The 23507-nt window shown below is 35.0% G+C and overlaps 1 protein-coding gene across 2 annotated transcripts in view; it reads right to left on the bottom strand.

Annotated features, from left to right (window-relative positions):
- The window catches only part of RADX (RPA1 related single stranded DNA binding protein, X-linked), a 62703-nt gene that overhangs the window by 32740 nt on the left and 6456 nt on the right, over positions 1-23507 (bottom strand). The window contains exons 2-10 of one of the 2 annotated variants that reach the window (XM_059910340.1): positions 21295-21437; positions 19951-20143; positions 9357-9465; positions 9065-9156; positions 8835-8957; positions 5915-6019; positions 4607-4774; positions 3164-3324; positions 2245-2405 (exon numbers count right to left, since the gene is read on the bottom strand). In XM_059910340.1, the coding sequence (XP_059766323.1) occupies positions 2245-2405; positions 3164-3324; positions 4607-4774; positions 5915-6019; positions 8835-8957; positions 9065-9156; positions 9357-9465; positions 19951-20143; positions 21295-21437 (1255 nt within the window). The remainder of the gene's footprint in view (positions 1-2244; positions 2406-3163; positions 3325-4606; positions 4775-5914; positions 6020-8834; positions 8958-9064; positions 9157-9356; positions 9466-19950; positions 20144-21294; positions 21438-23507) is intronic. The other variant, XM_059910341.1, reaches the window with a different exon arrangement.

Genomic DNA, 23507 nt, shown 5'->3' with positions numbered 1-23507 from the left:
CCTCAAAATTCATGTTGAAGTCCTAACCACCAGTATCTTGGAATGTGACCTTATTTAGATATAGGGTCACTGAAGATGTAATTAGTTAAGATGAGGTCATGTTGGATTAGGGTGGGCCCCTAGTCCAACATGACTGACGTCCTTATCAAAAGGGGAAATTTGGACACAGATACAGATTGGAGTGATGTTTCTACAAGCCAAGGAAAGCCAAAGATGGCTAGCAAACCACCAGATGCTAGGGGTGAGGCATGGGGCAGATTCTTCCTCACAGCCCTCAAAAGGAATCCACCCTGCTGACATCTTGATTTTGGACTTACAAAGCTGTGAGACAAATTTCTATAGTATAGGCCAAACAGTTTCTGGTACTTTGTTATAGCAGCCCTAGAAAAGTAATAGATTTTGGTACCAGGAAGTGGTGTGCTGCTGTAACAAATACATAAAAACGTGGAAGTGGCTTGGAATTGGGTATTAAGTGCAGGCTGGAAGAGTTTTGAGGTGCATAACAGAAAAAACCTAGATAGCCTTGAAGAGAATGTTGGTAGAAATATGGATTTTGAAGGAGAATCTGTTGAGGGCGCAGAAAGAAAAGAGTTGTAGAGAAAGTTTCTGCAGTCTTAGAGAATACACTCATTGTCATGAACAGAACTAGAAATATGAATGTAAAAGGTGCTTCTGGTGAGGTCTCAGACAGAAATAAGGAACGTGTTATTGGAAACTGGATGAAAGATAATCCTTGATATAAAGTGGCAGAGGACATGGCTGAATTGTGCTCTGTTGGATAGAAAGTGAAACTTGTATGTGATGAACTTGCATATTTAGATGACGAGATTTCTAAGCAAAGTATTGAAGGCACAGCCTGGTTTCTCCTTGCTGCTTATAGTAACATATGAGAGGGGAGAGAAAAGTTGAAAAGGGAATTGTTAAGAAAAAAATAACCAGAATTTCAATACTTGGAAAATTCTAAGCCTATCCATATTGCAAAACATAAGAAAGCTTGCTTTGGAAAGAACACTAAGGGCATTGCTAGACAACCATTTGACCAAGAGACTGTGATTTGTGGATCCAGTCAACCATCTCAGTAGGCATGCTGTTAGCTTTGACTGAAAGAAACATAGGTGGGAAGAAACGAAGGAATGCAATTCCATTGGACTTCTGGGATTCTGCAGTCAGGAAATGAGCTGCTAGAGATATCCAGCTGTGACCAAGTATTATCCTTCAAGAAAAGGGAAAAATGACCCTGAGGGTGAGGCCATTTCCTCAGTTCTAGAGGGCAGGGACACCTCCTCAATTCTAGAAGCCAGGGCCACCTTCCCAGTTCCAGAGTGCAAGACCACCATTCAGTGCTAAGGGGGTGGGGCTGCCATCCCAGTGGGCCCAGAGGACACAGTATTCTGCCAGGGAGGATAATTCTGGGGCCTTAATGCCAAATGGAATTTGCCTAATTAGGTTTCAACAAGGTTTCTGTGATCCATAACTCCGTTATTTCCAGTTTCTCCCTTTTGAAATGGGAATACCTGTCCTATGTCTGTCCCACCATTGTATTTTGGACAGAATGAAACATGTCTAGTTTCATAGGTTCACAGATGGAAAAGAATTTTGCCCCAGGATGAATTACCCTGCATCTCATCCATACATGATTTATATGATATTTAGGACTTAAGAGTTGATGTTGGTATAGATTAAGACTTTTGGGGATGTTGTGATGGGATGAATGTATTTTGCATGTGAGAAGGACATGAATTTTTAGAGGGCAGACTGTTATGGATTGAATTATGTCCCCACCAAATATCACTGTGACTACCAATATGTAACCAATTACATCTTCAATGACCCTAAGAATATGACTTTATTTGGTTGCAATTGGTTTAGATGAGTTCATACTAAAGTAGACCAGTACTCCAGAGTGGGTCCCTAATCGAGTATGGCTGGTGTCCTTAAAGAAAAATTTGGACACATATGCACACAGGGAGAATGCCACATGAAGATGAAGGCAGAGATTGGGGTGATACTTCCATAAGCCAAGGAATGCTAAAGATTGCCACTAAACCACTAGAAGCTAGGGGAAATGCATGGAACAGATTCTTCCTCATAGCCCTCAGAGGGAACCCACCCTGCCTATATCTTGGTCTTGGACTTTGGCAGCCCTAGAAAACTAATACAACTTCTAGTAGAATTGCTCATTTTACAGGATAGAAACAAATTAAAAAGTATATGCCATGTATATACGTAATACAAATGACTTACGGTCCTTGTAGAGTTCTTTTTTTCTTGGGAGGGCTCAAACTTGCAGATGTAGTATGACAACACTGAGAACTCACAGGACCATCAACTTGAGGTTTTCCATCTCTTTCTTGACTTTGACTTTCTCTTCTAGCTGCTTGGGATGTTGAGGGTCGGTCAGCATTCTAAAACCAAAAATTTGAAGAAAACGTTCAAAACTGATTCACAAAAATTATTTCTCTCTTAAAAGACTCTATAATTTTAGTTTACCCATTTTTCATAACTTAAGAGTTGTGACAAAACTTTGCAATCGTAACAATGCTTTTATAAAGTTGATTTATCTTAATCCATCTGCTATTAAAATATTTTAATAAAAGTCCTTCTTATACTAGTATAACTGTAAAGCTGGATTAGATGCTTATTTCCGTAAGAACAGTAATCTTAGAAATAACTTTTAAAAAGATAAGCTCATGGAAAAATTAACTTATTTGTCTTGATTTTGCCTAGATTCTAGAAGTGGCCTCTTCTGTAGCATTTATCCTACAAGAGTCATTGCTACCTCTTATAGAACCTGGGTAGAACTGCCAAGACTGACAATAGAGCTAAAAACTCCTGGTAGGAGTGTGCCTATTCCTTTGGCCTAGACAAAAGGAAGGAAAAAAACATAACCATATATACCACCTGGAAATTTAAATAAAGACAATCATGATAGGCTCATATTACATTAGAAAACACAAACAAGATACCAAGTTTTGAGGGCAGCCCAGACTGCTCCAAAATAAATGACATAAAAAGGAAACAAACTAAAAATGATTTTTTTCCTTTTAGGTTTACATCATTAAGAGTTAATACATGTGAGTTCTGAATGAAATTTACAAGATACCAGTTGCGATTATAAACACAGTGCTTTCAGAGATATACTATTAGTTCTCTGGCACCATACCCGTAGTGTTTCAGATGCTGAGGCACTTTCAGTTGCACCGCTATAGGGGACATACTTTATAACAGTAATTATCCCCTGAATTGCAATGCGCTTTTTTTCCCTATACTGCAAGTCTTCAATCTCTTTCCTCACTTCACTTATAGCTGTGAAGAACGACTCAACTGCAAAAGAGTAATTCCAAGGAAACTGTAAGTTTTAAAGAACTGAAATGACAAAAATAAGAATTAGATTTGCAATGTAATTTCACAACATGAAAATTATAAACTTGCTACATAACTTAAATATGTGAGACTTTGTGTTTATATTTGGCAATCCCTTATGTAATTTCGGTAAAATTGGCAAAACACATTTGTCAGTTAAATTGTGATACGGCCTTCTAGTCTGGTGTCTTAATTTGAAACAGAAATTTTACATATTGAACATAATTTATATATCATACTTCAAACTATAAAGTGTTGCCTAGCCACTGCATAGAAACACACATTTTATTTAATATTTTCTGTATTCTATATGCTATTTACAGCATATACTACATATTGCTGGCATTATGAAGTACAGGAGGGTGTCAATATTTAGATGATGATTGCTGGCATTATGAAGTACAGGAGAGTGTCAATATTTAGATGATGATAGGTCAGTATTTCAAAGTTTCTCTTTTTTCCAAAACCATGCATTATCCCATAGCTTTTCAAAAATAATATAATTATGTTAAAGTTTTCAAGCTTTTCAAAAATAATATACTTATGTTAAAGTTTTCAACTGTCATATCTTAATTCTACTAAAATAATGTTAGGCCTCTCATTAATACTTATTCTGAATCTCACTGATTTTGGTATCATTTTTATTTAAAGGTAGAGCTCAATTGTGTTATATCCAATACACAGTTGGCCCTCCATATCCACAGGTTTTGCAAACCTGCGGATATAAAGGGCCTACTGTATTCTGAGGGCCTACTGAGCCATTTTATATAAGGGACTCGAGCATCTGCAGATTTTGGTATCCATGGGGGCTCCTTGAACCAATGCCCTGCGGACACTAAGGGATGTCTATATATCATTCCACAAGAGTGGCCTAATACAGTTGTCAGTACCTTGGTATCAAATTGTCCAGTGTCTCCTCTGATATCTTTAGTCTAAGTAGTGTTATAGGAGTTGGGATCTACCAACTCAGATTTGATCTCAATGACCTTAAATCAAGATATTACCTCCATTTAGTCATAGTCTATTTAAACTCCTTCTTTTCTTGCAGTCTAATAAAATCAAAATATTAACCTTTATGGGGCATGACATATGTTTTTAGATCTTGATAAAGATCAAATTATTACCAGTGAGTGTTGCTACACTTCGGCTCACTCCCATTAAAGAATAAAGATGACTAACTGATATGGCATATACCATACATATCACATATAAACATATAAGGGACTAGCAATTACATCAGTACCTTTAACAGAAATATTATACTTCGAAAATGTTTCTGGCACTGGTGGATAGGGGTAATATCCACCAATAACAGTGTTCTTCAATTCCTCAGAGTTGGTCTTTGTTTTAATCCACTGAAAAAAGTTTTTTACCTTGGTATAGTTGGTATACGGCTGGCCTCTATGACCTTCTTGCAGGAAGGGTAAAGTGCAAACATATGAGGAATAAAAAAAAAAAAAGAGAGAGAACTCACTGTAATAAACCACCGGGACTTTTTTGAGTATAAAAACAGTTTAATATAAAATCATTCTTATAGCACCAAGAAAAGAAGTTAACTTATTCACTATGTAGCAGATAATTATACTGAATATGCATATGAAAATTATCAGTTAACAAATCCTAAGTCAAGAAGGAAATCAGACATATTAGTTTACGTGGACTAAACTGTAACTGTCTACAGGACATCGAAAAGCCAGAAGAAAAAGAAAACTAATAGTCTGGCTTTTGCTAACTATCCAACTGGTTAGCATCTTCTTAGAACATTGATTATGTTTTAACCTGAAGGTATGACATCATGTATTAACTAAATTGCCTGTGAATATAGCTCAGCATTTAAGTTCATGTTTTTGAAACATACTTAAAAGTGTCATTCACATCTGATATTATTAGTATATATTAGATCTGATAGTATTCATATTTATAAAATGAGGTATGGACAAAGATGTGTGTTACATCCTTCCTAGGACTCTTCTTTTGACAAATTTCCTAATTACCAACATGGTAGCATTCTAGTAAATACATCATTCCATAGTACTCCCTCACTCATCTGAAAACTTTTATCTTTACTATTTTGCCCCCCTTATCCGAGGGAATAGAGAAAAATAGTATACTTGTAGATAAGTAGTGAGACTTTTCTTGCTATATAAGTAAAATGCGAGATCTGGGGACCAAAATTTAATGCACATTTTTGTTTTATTTAATATTTAAAAACTGTTGTTAATTGAATCCATATTGTGATACAGGGCCCAACAGTCTTCAATCTATGAAGCAATTTATGATTATCTAACTTCTCACGTCAAGCAGGAATTAAAGTTAACCAAAGGACATAAACAAAATTCTTCAGTAAGTCACAAAATCATTGCTCTAACTGTAAATAATCTGGAAGCAATAGATTTCATAGGCTAAATATTCTTTCTTAAACCATTCTTATAGTGAGAAAGGAGTTCAAAATAAAGCTATCTTGTGGTTGAATCTTACAATAGAAAAGTTAATTTAATGAAGAGAAAATACATTAGATTTCCAATAAAGTATATATAAAGAAAATGCTCACCAGTAATAAACATGCAACTCTCATTTGTAGTAGTGAGGTAAAGCAGTTTAGGTACTTGAGTGTCATTTCTGACAACTTTCAACTGTGTACACATGAAATGTGCCACTGTAGAAAATGAAAACACTTATGAAATTATTTCTGCATTTCAAATGGGAATACCAAGATCAGGATCTAACAGAGTGCTTCTCAAAGTTTAATGAACTGAGGAATCACCTAGGACAATTGTTAAAATGCAAATTCAGATTAAAGTAGTTTTAGTGTAGGGCCTGAGATTTTCCACCGCTAATGAGCTCCTGGGTGATACTAGTGCTGCCAGTCCTTTGACCACACTTGGAGCAACAAAGATCTAACACTTAACCTTTTCCTTTAAATAAAGGATCTAACACTTAACTTTTCCTTTAGAAAGTACAACGGCCGCACCTAACTGAAGTCACTGCTTGCTGGACAGTTGAAGACGGCAAGAGTCTTTCTAATTGGCCACACAACTGAATGTGAATAGTTATTTTCTACAGAGAAAAAAGCTGAGTTCCTCCATGATGCTTCCACTGATTAACCCAATCTAACACTGATCCCTGAATTACTCTGACTCCTTCCATCAGATAGGGCTACACAATATTAATTTGAATTTGCTTATGCGAGTGTTTTACTTGTGTTTATCTTAATTAGACTTTAAGCCTCAAGGAGAGGGCTTATACCAGCTATTATTTTGTTTGCCTTGCTAACCAACTGGATAGACTAAAAAGAATTCCTGAAAATGAGATTATAATGTCTTCAGACCAACTACTTTCAAAAGCTATCCACTGTTTTCAACTATCAGGTTATTTAGGTAAAGTTTACTTATCCAACAATATTTTTAAAATTTTAACTCACTGCATGCCAAAACATTTACAGTCTTCAAATTAGGAAATAAAGAAATAAATATAAATACTCGTAATTTCATATCAACAGTAAGCTCTCATTTGAGAATAAATATTTCCCTAGAGCATGATAATATCTATAAATTTGTTTCCTGTATCTCACATTTACTGGTTCTTTATTTTGTAGCAATGAAAATAAAGAAAATCTGTTCAAATGACCAAGAATAATTCTCTTGATTTATATCACTTTTCCTTTAATTCAAAAACTGTACAAAGATGTGAGTATTCATGATTAAAGACGTTGATATAAGAATACGAAAGAAACCTCTAATTCTAATTTCATGGTTGTTAAAAATCAGACATTTGGACCTAACACCTTCTGGCTGTTTGACATCCCTCTGGACCTTTGTTTCCTCACCCGTAAATTTGTAAAAACATCACCTGTTTAAAAGGTAACTGGGAGTACAAAATGAGATAATATCTATGAGCAACTGGTATATAGTAAACGCTCAAAATTACTTCCCCTTAGTTCTTCACTTTCCTTAGTCAAAAGTAAACAAGATGCCCTACTACCAAAGGATTCTGGTATTATTCCAGAAGACCCTTGGTCATGTTCCCCTTCATAGGCCTGAAGCCCCCTTAATACTCACCATTTATTTTATGATTTTTTTCCTTCACTCTTGGTCAAAAGATGAAAATGAATTGTGATTATTGTCAACTATTGTACTAGAGTAAATCTCACCAAGGTCCATACAAACCTTTCTTAAAAGATATATTTCACATTTTCACAAGAAATAGAACGTGCATGGATGGCAACATTTCTGTGAAAAATCGTTATCCAAAACCTGTGTCAGTTTGTTGTTTAAAGTGGCTACAAAGAGACAGGGACCTGGCCCTAAAGCCCATCTAAATTGTTATCAGGGATCATCACAACCAATCATCTGTGCCCTGAGAGAAGTTATATGAAAGGTCATGGCCCCACTTACCTTGGAAGCCCATGCCTTGGTTTTGGCCAAAACTCTCTTTCTGCCCTCTCCTCCAATAACATTTGGGGTGATGTTCAGTTCTACTCATATATATTTACAAAATTTAATCCCACAAGCAGAGGGTGGATTCTAATGAGGTAATATCCGAATGGTGTGTAATACTGTTTTACAACAGAGAATAAAGGGGTAGCAGAACAGCCCTGTATATGGTCTCTAGGTCTCCTGATATTCTACAATTTCTATCTTGTTGCTCATTAAAAAAAAGTACATGTAGTCAAGATTGGGAATTTCCCCAATGTTGGCAAGCACTTAACAATCAGTATTTTATCCACATAATCATTTGGAAAATAGGAAAATAGCACACCAATACCTAAAATAGCTTTATGTCACAAATTCAAATAAGGAAAAATTCACTGAAGTTGTTAAAAAGTATTAGATATACTTTTATCCTTATCATAGTAGATCTGAAGACTAACTTGTTATATAAAACACATAATAGGACATATTTAAAATGTCTTCAAATAAATAAAAGTAGTGGAAAAAATCAACACCAAATTAAGTAAAATATTGACCAGCTGGTATAACACCACCAACCTAATATTAATTCCATACTCAAATGACATCATACTTACCACTGTCATTATTTAATTACACAGTATGCCAATCCTCTACTACTTAATTCTACATTAGTAAAGGCTTCATTGTGTTTAATGGGGTCTACTAAGTCGATTTCCAAATGGATACAAAGGAAACAGACTATCTATGTTTTAGTTTCACTGAATTTTAAGTTTTTATGTCTAAAATGCTAAAAATGGGAATTGATAAGAGCACCTGTTTTCTGAAAAACTAGTTTCAATCCCAAATTAATTCTGAATAGAAAACCAGAAGGTGGTTAATATCTGTTAATACCAATTATAATATTAATATAGAAAAAACTTAAACATGCTATCAGACTGCTTGAATTTGCTAACTCAATATCATGGCATTCTGTAAGTAAGTCAGTATACTCTATCATTTTTTTTAAGTTAATGCCCCCACTTCCAAAAATAAAATGATAAAAATATTGAAACTGGGTACTTGGGTAAATATTTTCAAAGACTTCTGGCTGAGATGTAGAAAACAGTTCCACTATAAATGGTTGTTCGGAAGTCCCATCAGCAATGTGAATCCAGCGATATGACCAAAACTCTTCACGGCTTTCTATATGGATAGAATGTTAGAATAAATGAAGGTAACTGATTATGCACATATGAACACAGAATTATTCACTGAAATACTTTTTATGACTTTCAGTATCAAAAGCTTACCCTTCTTTTTTGACCGCTGGACTCTTCCTACATAAACTAAAACGCCAATAACATCACAGATACTATTTTGTGGCATATCATCCAGTTCTGATCTAAAAAAAGCAAAATTATTAAATAGATATTGTATTTTTAAACAGTGAAAAAGCATTCTACAAATATGACTGTGAAAATGCACATCTATCTAACTGTTACAGCATAATTTTGGGTAGATTCTGAGCAAATTACAATACATTGTTTCAGTAACAAATATCGAAAATTAATATTTGAGATATTTTACAAGAAGCTATTTTACCTTGTGATAAAACGGTAGTTTAATTTTGGCAATCTCCATTCTGATTTCACCTGCTCTTCTGGAATGATAATTATATTAGTTGGAGGATCTCGAAGGTTCAGGCAGATTGCTGAAAAACAAACATATTACTTTAGTATGATATTTAATACATATAAAACAATATACGCATATAAATCACACAGCAAAAAATAGATTGAACACTTTTGAGCCCACCACTAAACCTAACAACTAGATCATTATCAATAGCTTTCTTCTACCTATTCCGACATTATCACATCCACTTATCTCCCCAACTAAAGGTTAACCGTACCTTAAATTTTGTGTTTCATCATATACTTAATTTAAAAAAGTTTTTTTTTTATCACTTATGTGTTCTTGCCCAGATAGTATACTGTTTGAATTTCTTTGTTTTTGAACTTTAAATGAATGGAATTTTACCATAATGCAGTATTCTAGGGCTACTTTTTTCACTTAACTTTATGGTCCTAAAATTCATCCATGCACCTGCATGTAGCAATTTTTTTCTCATTTCTACTGCTGAATAATGTTCCAGAGTGTTGATATACTACAATTTTATTTACTCTTTACCGTATTGCTGGACATCTGGATTATTTCCAGCTTTTGTTGTTACAAACATGGTCACTATGAGCTTTTTTCTACATATCTCCTTGTACACACAGGCAAAAGCTTTCTAAGGTATTATATCCAGGAGGGAAACCCTGGATTGTAAAATATGCAAGTGTCCCACCCTATAGGATAATTTCAAACTATTCTAAAGTAGTATTTATTATTTATTTATTAATATTAATAAATATTTACTAATATTTACTGAATATTAAATATTTATTTAAACTATTAACAGTTCCAGCAGTGATGTGCAAGAATTCCCACTGAGCCACATCCTCTCCAAATTTTGGTACTGTTAAAATTTTTTTTTTTTTGGCCTCACCACGCGGCATGCGGAATCTTCGTTTCCTGACCAGGGATCGAACCTGTGTCCCCTACAGTGGAAGTGCAGAGTCTTAACCACTGGACCGCAAGGGAAATCCCTAAATTTCTTATTTTTTATCAGTCTAATGACAGAAAATGACAATTTGCTGTGGTTTTATTTTGCACTTCCCTTATTACTAATTATGTTCAACAACATTTCATATACCTATGGTTCATTCATGCATCCTCTTCTGTGAAATACCTGTTCATATTTTTGCCCATTTTTCTACTGGATTGTCTTTCTCTTATTTATTTGTATTACTTCTTTATATATATGTTGAATACTACTCCCTTGTTGATTATACCATTGCAAATATCTTCACCCAGGTTTTGGATTGTTTTTTCATTTTGGGGGGCTGTCTCTTGATGAACAAAAGTTCTTAATTTTAATGTAGTTAGGTTTATTAATCTTTCTTTTATGGCTATCATTTCTGTGTCCTATCCAAAAAATCCTTCCTCATCCCAAAGTCAAACAGACACTTTCTATAAGTTCTTCTAAAAGTTTCGCCTTTCACATTTAAGTATTTGATATACCTGAAATTTATTTTTATACGGTATGAGTTAGGGATATAATGTCATTTTTTCTCATATAAAATCAATTGTCTCAATACTATTTACTGAATGGCTCTTCCTTCCTTGATGATCTGCACAGCACATCTGTTATATATCAAAATTTTATACGTCTAGGGCTGTTTCTTGACTTTGTATTATGATTTGCTGGTCAGTTTGTCTATATCTATACCAATACTACATGGTTATACTTTATAATAATTCTTGATATTTGTAGGACAAGTCCTCATTCCCTCTTCAGCCCCTTATTCTTTTTCTTCAGAGATGTCCTAACTATTCTTGATAATTATGTGCTTCCATATAAATTTTAGAATCAGTTTGTCAGTTCCAGAAAAAAAAATCCGATGGAATAGCACTAAATTTATAGATCAATTTGGGGGAACTTGACATACTTATGAAACTGAGACTAACCTCCTGCCTGGGAACACGGGATATTTCTCCATTTATTTAGGGACTCTTTAGTATCTTTCAAAAAGTATTAAAATATTCTCCAAATAGGTCTTACATATCTTCTGTTAGATTTATTTCTAGATACTTTATAGTTATTTTTGACAAGGTAAATTATGTTTTTAAAATTATAATTTCTAACTCTTTGTTACTGGAGTGTACAAAATCAACTGACTTTGGTATATTGCTGTTACAGCTAGCTTTGCCAATATCTTATTTTTCCCTCTCTCTCTTTTTTTTTTTTGGCCGCACCATGCAGCTTGTGGGATCTCACTTAGTTCCCTGACCAGGGATTGAATCTGGGCCCTCGGCAGTGAGAGTGCATAGTCCTAACCACTGGACTGCCAGGGAATTCCCTATTTTTTTCAATTTTATTGAAGTATAGTTGATTTACAATATTGTGTTAGTTTCAGGTATATAGCAAAGTGGTTCAGCTTTATTTATATATATATATAAAGTATATATACATATATTAATTTATAAATATATTTCTAAATATATATTTATATATATATTTCAGATTTTCCATTATAGGTTATTATAAGATATTGAATACAGTTTCTTGTGCTATACAGTAAATCCTTGTTGCTTATCTACTTTATGTATAGTAGTTTGTATCTGTTAATCCCTTTTTCCTAATTTATCCTTCCCCCCTCCCTTCCACTTTGGTAACCATAGTTTGCTTTCTATGTCTGTAAATCTGTCTCTGTTTTGTAAATAGATTCATTTGTATTATTTTTTAGATTCTACATATAAGTGGTATCATATAATATTTGTCTTTCTCTGTCTTACTTCACTAAGTATAATATTCTCTAGGTCCATCCATGTTGCTGCAAAAGGCAATATTTCATTCTTTTTTATGGCTGAGTAATATTCCATTGTATTGATTTTATATATATATATATATATATATATATATATATATATATATATATATATATACCACATCTAAGCCAATCGTCTGTTGATGGGTACTTGTTTCCATGTCTTGGCTATTGTAATTAGTGGTGATATGAACACTGGGGTGCATGTATCTTTTTGAATTAGAGTTTTTGTCTTTTCTGGATATATGCCCAGGAGTGGGATTACAGGATCATATGGTTAACTATTTTTAGATTTTTAAGGAACCTCCATACTGTTCTCTATAATGGCTGCACCAATTTACATTCCCACCAACAGTGCAGGAAGGTTCCCTTTTCTTCACACCCTCTCCAGCATTTATTATCTGTAGACTTTTTGATGATAGCCATTCTGACCAATGTGAGGTGATACCGCATTGTGGGTTTCTTATTATTTTTAATACTTTGTGTTATCTTGGATTTTCTTTGTAGAAGATCTAATTTGTGAATAATGACAGTTTTGTGTTTTTCTTTAAAATTCTTATGCCTTTGGTGGGTGGCCAAGATGGTGGAGTAGGAAGACCCTGAACTTACCTCCTCTCGTGGACACACCAAAAGTACAACTTACAGAGAAACTACCTAACAGAATGACCTGAAGACTAGCAGAAAAGATTTTCCACAGCTAAAGACATAAAGAAGAAGCCACAACAAGTCAGGTAGGAGGGGCGGAGATGTGATATAGTCAGGAAGCACCCTCCTCAGGTCGGTGACCCACTAACAGGAAGGATAATCATAACCACAGAGGTCCTCCCCAAGAACAAGGCATCTGAGCTCCCCACACTGGGCTTCCCAGCCTGGGGGTCCTGCACTGGGAAGATGAGCCCCCAGAACATCTGGCTTTGAAAAGCAGCAGGGCTTATGTGCAGGAGAGCCAGAGGGCTACAGGAAACAGAGATTCCACTCTTAAGGGCACATGCAAAATGTCACATACTCTGAGTTCCAGCACAGAGGTAGGTAGTAGTTTTAAAGGAGCCTGGGTCAGACCCACTTGCTAATTTTGAAGAACCTCCTAGAAAGGCAGGAGGCAACTGGGACTCTCTTGGGGACACAGATGCTGGTGGCAGCCATTTTGGGGAACTCCTTCTACCAGGAGGACACTGGTGTTGACAAATGCTAATTTGGAGTCCTCCCTCTAGCCTATTAGCTCCAGGGGCTTACCCACTCACCAGCTGGCCAGCATGGGTCCTGGGACACCCCCGACACCAAGCAGCCAGTCCTGTAGTGACCCAGCCCCACCCACCAGCAGGATGGCACAAGCCACGGCCCCACTCAACACCCCCCCAGGGGCTGCCCCGCCTACCAGCAGCCAGCAGCCTCCACACAAGGCAGGGTCTGGCAGCCAAGCAGGCCAGGGGCTGCCCCGCCTACCAGCATGCCCAGAGTAGTCAGCCACAACAGGAGGGCCCACACAACCCACAAAGGGGGCACTCCTAGAGCACATAGCCCTGGTGACCCATGCTTACATGGTCAATTAATCCATGACAAAGGAGGCAAGAATATACAATGGGGAAAAACAGCCTCTTCAATAAATGATGTTGGGAAAACTGGACAGCTATATGCAAAAGAATCAAACTGGACTACTTTCTCACACCATATACAAAAATAAACTCAAAATGGATTAAAGACTTAAATGTAAGACCTGAAACCATAAAACTTCTAAAAGAAAACAGAGGCAGTATGCTCCTTGACATTGGTCTTAGCATATATTTTTGGATCTGTCTCCTCAGGCAAGGGAAACAAAAGCAAAAATAAATGGGACCACATCAAACTTTAGCACAGCAAAGGAAGCTATCAACAAAATGAAAAGACAGTCCACTGAATGGGAGAAGACATTTGCAAATGATAATCCAACAAGGGGTTAATATCTAAAATAGACAAAGAACTCCAACAAACATCAAAGAAAAAGAACAACCAAATTAAAAAATGGGCAGAGGACCTGAATAGACATTTTTTCCACAGAAGACACACAGATAGCCAACAGACACATGAAAAGATGCACAACATCACTAATCATTAGGGAAATGCAAATCAAAACCACAATGAGCTACCACCTCACACCTGTCAGAATGGCTATCATCAAAGAAGACAACAAATAACAAATGTTGGAGAGGATGTAGAGGAAAGGGAACCCTGTGCACTGTTGGTGGGATTATAAATTGATGCAGCCACTATGGAAGACAATATGGAGGTTCCTCAAAAAATTAAAAATAGAACTACCATATGATCCAGAAATTTCACTTCTGGGTATTTACCTGAGGAAAACAAAAACACTAATTCGAAAAGGTATATGCACACCAATGTTCACTGAAGTGTCATTTACAATAGCCGAGATATGGAAGCAACCTAAGTGTCCATTGATAGATGAATGGATAAAGACGATGTAGTCTATATATACATACAATGGAATATTACCCAGCCATTAAAAATAATGAAATCTTGCCATTTGCAACAACATGGATGGATCTAGAGGGTATTATGCTAAGTGAAATAAGTCAGACAGAGAAAGATAAATACCATATGGTCTTACTTATATGTGGAATCTTAAAAACAAAACAATCAAACAAACAAAATGAAAAACAGACTCATAGATACACAATAAACCAGCTGTTGCCAGGGGAGGGGGGATGATATAGGTGATGGGAATTAAGAGGTACAAACCTCCAGTTATAAAACAAGTAAGCCAAGGTAATGTAATATACAATAAAAGATATATAGTCAATAACATTATAATAACTTTCTTTGGGGACAGATGGTTACTAGACTTATCATGGTGATCATTTCATAATGTATGCAAATGTCAAATCACTATGTAGGACACCTGAAACTAACATAATATTGTACAGCACTATGTCAACTACATTTCAACAAAAAATTCTTATGCTTTTAATGGATTTTATCTTCTCACATTGGCTACGATAGCCTGTACAACAAAACAGAAATAGTAATAGGAGGCCATCAGTGTTCCCCATTTTAAAAAGGAGTGTTTCTAAATTTTCCCCATTAAAAGTTGTGTTTGTTGGGCTTCCCTGGTGGTGCAGTGGTTAAGAATCCGCCTGCCAGGGCTTCCCTGGTGGCGCAGTGGTTGAGAATCTGCCTGCCAATGCAGGGGACACGGGTTCGTGCCCCGGTCTGGGAAGATCCCACATGCCACGGAGCAACTGGGCCCGTGAGCCGCAATTACTGAGCCTGCGCGTCTGGAGCCTGTGCTCCGCAACAAGAGAGGCCGCGATGGTGAGAGGCCCGCGCACCACGATGAAGAGTGGTCCCCACTTGCCGCAACTAGAGAAAGCCCTCGCACAGAAACGAAGACTCAACACAGTCATAAATAAATAAATAAATAAATAAAAGAACGTGAATTTCTAAAAAAAAAAGAATCCGCCTGCCAATGCAGGGGACACGGGTTCAAGCCCTGGTCCGGGAAGATCCCACGTGCTGCGGAGCAACTAAGCCCATGTGCCACAACTACTGAGCCTGTACTCTAGAGCCCATGAGCCACAACTACTGAGCCCACGTGCCACAACTACTGAAGCCCACATGCCTAGAGCCCGTGCTCCGCAACAAGAGAAGCCACCGCGGTGAGAAGCCTGCGCACCCAACGAAGAGCAGCCCCCACTTGCCACAATCAGAGAAAAAGCACGCGCGCAGCAATGAAGACCTAACACGGCCAAAATAAATAAATAAATAAATAAAATAATAAAATTAAAAAATTTATATTAAAAAAGTTGTGTTTGTTGTTATGTTTTGATTTTGCAAACACCCTTTATCAGTTATGGAAGGTTCCTTTTCTCGCTATTTTCTTTTTAAAATTTATGAATGTGTGTAAAATTTTAGCAAATGTGTTTTGTGCCTCTATTAGGATGACCTTCTTTAATCTGTGTGGTGAGTGACACTTATAGATTTTCAAATGTAAAACCAACTTCACATTGCTGGAGAACAATGCAACTTAGTCACAGCGTGTGATCATTTTCCACATATAACTGAATTCAGTTTGCTAATCTTCAGTTTTGAATATCTGTACATATGTTCATAGCTGAAGCTAGCCTTTAATTTTCCTCATTCATAATATTCTTGTTTGGTTTTGATTATCAAAGTTATACTGGTAGCAAAGAATGAGTTAGAGAGTATGCCCTCTTATTCTATTCTCTGGAATAGTTTTGGAATGGTACATTCCTTGAATGTTTGCTAGAATTTGCCTGTAAAATGGTACCTGCCTGGTATTTTCTTTGTGAGATGATTTTAAACCTCTGGTTCAATTTCTTTAACAGTTATAGAACTATCTGGGCTTTCTATTTCTTTAATGCCAGTAATATTTTTCTAAGAATTTGCTATGTAGCAAACAAAGATTAAACCAGGATAAAAATAATTGCTTTCTTATTTTACCTATTACCATCCATGTGACTACAAAATTCACTTTTGCCTTTTCATGTACGAGTGAGGAAGGTTTGTATTACACCTTGCACCTAGAAAATGGTTTGCATTTTACAAAGCACTCTCATAGCCATAGTTACTCAGTTATATTCAAGGTCCCCCCCAGCTCTAAAATGCTAGGATTTTGAATCAATTAAAAACCTCCTTTGCCCCAAACCAAAAACACTTGATACTATTATCTCAATATGTATTATGCCACACAGTCTGAAAATCTCAAGACTTTAAAAGGTTTATTATTTGTGTATGCCAACTGAATACTATTTTGTATATGGGGAAAGAATGATATACAAAATGGCAATATACAAAGTATACATTACCAGCAAATAATATGTCCTTTTTTTTGCAATAGAATTTTCATCTTTATAAGCTTCCATTTATTTAGTTTTTTTAAAAAATTGCATCTTAGTTTGTATAACTTGGAACTATATGTGTAAGTATGAAAAAATAAACCAAGCTAAATTACCCCAATAATTTGTCTTCCAACATCAACACCTAGAAGGCAGTGATGGTATCACAGATCTTTATTCCTAAACTGACCAAACCGGCCCCAACTACATACGCTTTCTCATTTTTCCTCTCATAAAATTTAAACTACCCTGCTATTATTCCTAACCCTCACTTATACTTTCTCCAATTTAACCCATTCTCCCACTCTCCAGACCATTCATTCTTTCCTCAATTTCTGTTCATTTCCTCTCCCCTTCCATTCATTCTTTTTTCTTACTGTTTACTGTCGGCAGTCTTTCATTTTACTGTAATTTGTTCATTTTACATATGTTACCCTGTTAGACTAATTTTAAGGGTAGAATTCTATATTACTTATCTTTGTGTCCCTTGTGCCTAGCATGGTTTACAGAACTTTTTTTCCCTTCAAAAGATCATTAATCATACTGAGGTTTTAAAAGATCATATATCAATAGTTTTCAACCCTGGCTGTACATTAGAATCACCTGAGGAGTTTCAGAGACACACCAACGTCTTGGTCCCCTCCTCAGAGTAATTAATTCAGAATCTCTGAGGGTGGGGTGCTCGTGATTCTTTAAAGCTCCCCAAGTGATACTAATGTACAGCCAGTATTGACATCTACTTATACACGTAGACTTGGCAAACTATGGCCTGTAGATGGCTGCCTGTGTTTTGCAAATAGAGTTTTACTGTAACACAGCCAAGCCCATTCGTTTACATATTATCTCTGGCTGCTTTCACTCTATAAAGGCAGAGCTGAGTTGTTGTGAAGAAGACTATACCGCCTGCACAGCTTATAGTACTCACTGTCTGGTTCTTTATAGAAATAGTTTGCTGACCCCTGATAAAGAGGAAAAAGGTCCTATTACTTATCAAAAAGGCATGGGATAACAGAGACTGATGCTAACACTAATAAGTAAGACTGCTGCAAAGGCTAAAAGGCACGTTTTCAATATATTCTCATTAAGGCTCTCACTTTAAAAACGATTTCTATATTTGCAATTATTCACTTGAAAGTGTAAATAGCTTCTCATATCCTAAAAAGAGAGTTTCCATTATGAAAATCCGGCCCTATAATTCTATGTAGCAGAGGTAGCATACAGCTCAATCAGTTTCACTGCTACGTTCTAATGGCTGTTTATCTACTTGTCACATGCTGTCTATTGTCCCACTTTCCATATGTTTTTAAGGTTTAGAAGCAGCTATTAGTACAGACACATTTCTAGATTTGTCCATAGACACATAAAAACTGTGATTGAAATTAATTTTCTTTACACCAGAAAACACTGTATTTAGTAAAAAGAACACTAGGTTAGGTATCAGGAAAACTAGGTTTCAATTTTCACTATGCCAGTGATTTATTATGTGACATCAACAAAGTTACTTAGCTTATCTGTTATCGACAAAGAATGTCTCAGTTTTTACTAAAGCAATTTTGTCACCTGGAGATGCTTGGTAGTGGGAAAGAATTTATAAATTGGCAGACACAATAATACACATTTTGAATTAGCTTCCTCTCGCTAAATTTTACTACATTTTCTTAATTAAGTCTCAATAGCAATATGAGTTTAATTTCTCCTGTAATAAAGAGTAATGAGATGGACTGGTTGTACCAAACTATCTAAGTAATGACTTGTTCATCCAGCAAGACTGATGTCTACCAAATGCTTAAGATTTTAATAGAGAATCATATGAGATTTTCCTAAATATATATTTCAGTAAATAGTGAACAAAGGCTACATTATTTGAACATTCTTTATATAATTAAGCTTAATGGGTCAGCTAGGGAGTTCAGAATACACAGAAATAAAGGTCCAGTATAAAACTATGAAAAGCCAAAAACAATGCTTAAAATTGTTGAATGATGTGTCCTACAATTTTGAAAAAGGGAAATGCAAAAAAAATCATATCCACATCTTAAAGCAATCACTTACTATATTAATTCTAATGCTCCCAAAATATTTAGGATGATGCCAAGATGTCAATACTGTGATTTCAATACTAATCAGGAAGAGCCCTTTCAAGATTGTAGCAATTGGTAACATTTAAATATTGACCACAGGTTAGATAATAGTATTATATCAACTTTAAATTTCCTGATTTTGATAACTATACTGTGATTATGTAATAGAATGTTCTTGTTCTTAGGAAATATAGAGTGAAATATTACTGAAGTGTTTAGAGGTAAAGGGGTATGTATGATGGCTGCCACTTACTGTCAAACGGTTCAGAGGTGATAAATACATATGTGTGTGTGTGTGTGTGTGTGTGTGTGTATATATATATATATATATATATATATATATATATATATATATATATATATATAGTGGAGGAATGATAAAGCAAAGGTAAATGTTACCAATTGTTGAATCTGTGTGAAAGGTATATGGGAGTTCTTCATACTATCCTTTCAACATTTATGTAAGTTTGAAATTATTTCAAAATAAAATTTTGACAAAAGCCTTTTCAAATAGCACCTCGTAGTAACAAAAATTATATTCAAGTCATTAATTTAATATTTTAATACAAAAAAATGAAAGAAAAATAAGTACATCCCAAGCGGCACTCATTCATTAATCAACAATATATATCTCAGATGATTTTTCTTAAAAAATGCAATAATAAACATATTTATTAAGTGATTGCTCAAAAATTTTTATGGATAAAAGAATTTAAAGTCTGTCAGTTTCTAACAGCTTCAGTAATTTTTAAGGGCTTTTGACTGATATGGTACTTTGCAAATTTATACAAACAAAATAGCTATAAAATAACAAATTCATTGAATACTTAACCCATTGTAGAAATTAGTTTGACCCGTGGATTCACAGGGAGAGGCTTCATCCTGAAGGGGTAACTCTTTTTAATAGAATAATCTTGAAGCAGAAGAACTAAACCAACGTGCAAACTTTTATACCACTCAGGACACAGGGCATTCCACATAATCGCTGACACTGTGCCTGAACTGTCAGCAACTTCCAAAAAGGTCTAGGAAAAAAAGAGTAAAAGCACATGCATATTTGTTACTTTAACCTACAGGGTGTTCAAATTTTATTTTAAGAATGAGGAAGCAAAACTATAGGAGAATCACTGAATAATTTATGATATGAGAGATTCTGTAATGACGAAAAGTTATAAATGAAGAATTTTTAGTAATATGAGAAAATACTTAAGAAAATGTTAAATGATACAAAATTTTATGTACAATATGATTCCCATTTTGTAAGATAATTTACTATGATATATGCCATAGTTATATGTAATATATGATAGGCATACATATATGCATAGATGTGCTATCTATGACATACATATGATATCACAGATATGTGTATATATATGATATACACATACAAAAAAGGGGAATAAAACACACTTTAATATTAACAGTGGTTCTCTCTGAGTGGTAAGATTTGGGTTGATATTATTTATCAGCTTTATATATCTTTATACATTTTCCAAATTCCCTGTAAATATGTATAACTTTTACTATAAAAGCTTAATAAAGCACCTAAAATAATTCTTGATAACATGTGGAAATACAGTAAAATGTTAAGTTAAAAAAAAAACACAGGACAGAAATCAGCACCATATGGCATAGAGAGTCAAGATAACAGAAAAGTGTCAGATAGATTTGACAATTAGGTCTCTGGTGAGTGACCAGCTGAAGCAAAAAGTCAAACTAATTGTGTTGAGAAGTAAAAGGGAGGCAAGAAAGTGAAAACATATAGTGTAGACTACTTCTTCAAGGAGCTTGCCCAAAGAGAAGGACAGAGGGAATACAGGAGTCCTGATGTCAAAGGAGATTTTTTTCCTTTTTTAAAATGGAAGACTAGACTATATTTATATGCTGGTGTAGAAAGCACAGTAAAGAAGAAGAAGTTGAAGATACAGAAAAAGGTGTGAAGGAGACCAGCTGGATCAAGGGAACTAAAGGGCACTAATACAGAAAGAATTTCTTTTTCTATAAGAAACTACATAGAAAAATACCTTGAAATATATATTTGTTCATTTTTAAAATTATTAAGTTGAACTTTAAAATGTTATTTAAACATAAATTATCCTAATAAAGAGTCAGGTCTGTAAGTTATAATTCATGAGTGCTAAATTAACATATAATATCTTATCACTACTTATACCTGGTATGGCTCAGTCATCTTTTTATTGGGTTTTCCATAGTATCGCAGTTTTGATTTATGCAAGATTCTCACAAGCAATGCAGGAAAATTCCTTCTGCTAGACCAGGTCGTTTCAAGGTGAGAAAGGGAAATTATTCTGGTATCTAGAATACAAAAAAGAAAAAAAATCTTACTAAATATGTCATGGTAATTTCAAAATTCTATTTTATTGGTTAAAAATGGTAGCCAGATCATACCCAAAGCAACTCCTTCTCACCAGCTAAACCAGTCTGTATACTTCTCACATATAAAACTTAGTAATAAACATTATCCCTAATAATAATAGCTAAAATATATATATGACTTACTATATGACTAGAATATAGGTAAATACCTATGTTAACTAACACATCTAGATGGAATGTTCCATCTGGAATGCCCTCTACCTCATCAAACTGTGTAATTACTTCCTGGAAGACTTGGATCGAAACTTACCTCCCTTAAGAAAAAACTCAATGCCATGGAATATTTTCCATGGCACTTATATATTTAACTTATAGAATTGTTTCACGATATATTTCTTTACTGCTCTCACCTTAGTCTCATATGTATAAGTTCGAACTTTCCCAAACATTCCAGACATGGTCCTGTAACAGGGCCTTTGCACTTGCTCTTCCCTGGGTCTGGAATGTCTTCCTCTTATATACCCAAGTGATTTCCTCTTAGATACCCGAGTGACTTTCTCTTCTCCTTCAAGTTTTGCTCAAAGGTCACTTTCTCAGTGATGTTAGCCCTAACCACCCTATAGAAAACTGATCCCCTTACTTATCTTCCATCCCATTTTATTTTTCTACATAGCACATATTACCTTCTCATATGCCATATAATTTACTTTAAAATGTTTTAATCTCCAAGCCTGCTAGCAAGTGCCAAAACTGCTTAAAAGCTATTCACCATCTTTAAAAGATTAACTTGTATTTCTAATTTTATACTTCCTTGGTTAAGAGGGGTTCCATCTGCAATTTTCTCCATTTTGCTCTCTCATAGCCCACAGTCCCAACTTTTAAAATGTGAATTTGTATTTTTTCCAATATTTATTTCTCTAAGGCATCCTCCACTTCCATTTTTATTTATGTAATGTATCACCTACTCAACTTTGGCATGAAAACCATTCTTGTAATTTCTTTTCAATAAGAGTTTAAATGGCCTTTTATAACTACAACTGTACCATTAACACTGCCCCCCCCCCACTATTTTCAGTATTAGGATATCTTGTGTAAATTTCCCTCCAGATTCTCCCAATACATTACTAGCCCAGGATCACAGATCCTAATATTTGATGTGACATAATTAAGTGATTTCCTTTTAAATATGGTCAAACAAATTGCAGATCACCTCTGAATTATCTAGAAGGTATGTGGAACACTCTTCATCAATGAAGGCACATACACCTCCTTTACCAGCCAGAATAAATTCAAGAGCTACATGGTTTTGTAAAACCACAGTTGTAAGAGCCACTGTTTCTGCTACAGTTGAGTCCAGACAGTTAGCCATGATCAGACATGTGCCTGATTAACATTTTCCCAGATTGGGTAAAAACCAAAAAAAACAAAAACAAAACAAAACAAAACAAAAAAAAAACTCGTTAACTTCATAGAATATACATATCTCTGAAATCTAAAAAAAAATTACAGGTTATACATAGACAATGAGGAATCTGTGTAAATTCATAGAAATAAGTGGGTTCATTATCAAAAGAAAGAATGAAAATAATAATAAACTACATATTCAATATAAAAAGTTAGTAAGCAATGCAATAGTGTTTCTCAAACTCTGTGGTCCCAGGACCCCTTTACTGTCTTAAAAATTACTGAAGACCTCAAAAAGCTTTTGTTTATGTGGGTAATATTTATCATATTTACCATATTATAAAGTAAAACTAAGAAATTAAAATATTCATTAATTCCTTTAAAACAACAATAATAAACCTGTTAATGTATACTAAAAAGGTATATTTTTGAAAAATGACTATATTTTCCAAAACCAAAAATGTAGTGGGAAGAGTGGCATTGTTTTACATTTTTGCAAATCTCTTCAGTGTCTACCTTAGTAGAAGACAACTGGATAAATCATATTTTCTTTGGCATTTATTCAGTCTGTTTCAATGTCACATGACATGTACCCTCTGGAAAACTCCACTCTACTTCTGAGAGAATGAGAGTAAAAAAAGATAA

Source organism: Balaenoptera ricei, chromosome X (assembly GCF_028023285.1).
Source record: "Balaenoptera ricei isolate mBalRic1 chromosome X, mBalRic1.hap2, whole genome shotgun sequence".
In the NCBI taxonomy this organism is placed as follows: domain Eukaryota; kingdom Metazoa; phylum Chordata; class Mammalia; order Artiodactyla; family Balaenopteridae; genus Balaenoptera; species Balaenoptera ricei.
This window is presented reverse-complemented; position numbering and strand designations above follow the sequence as displayed.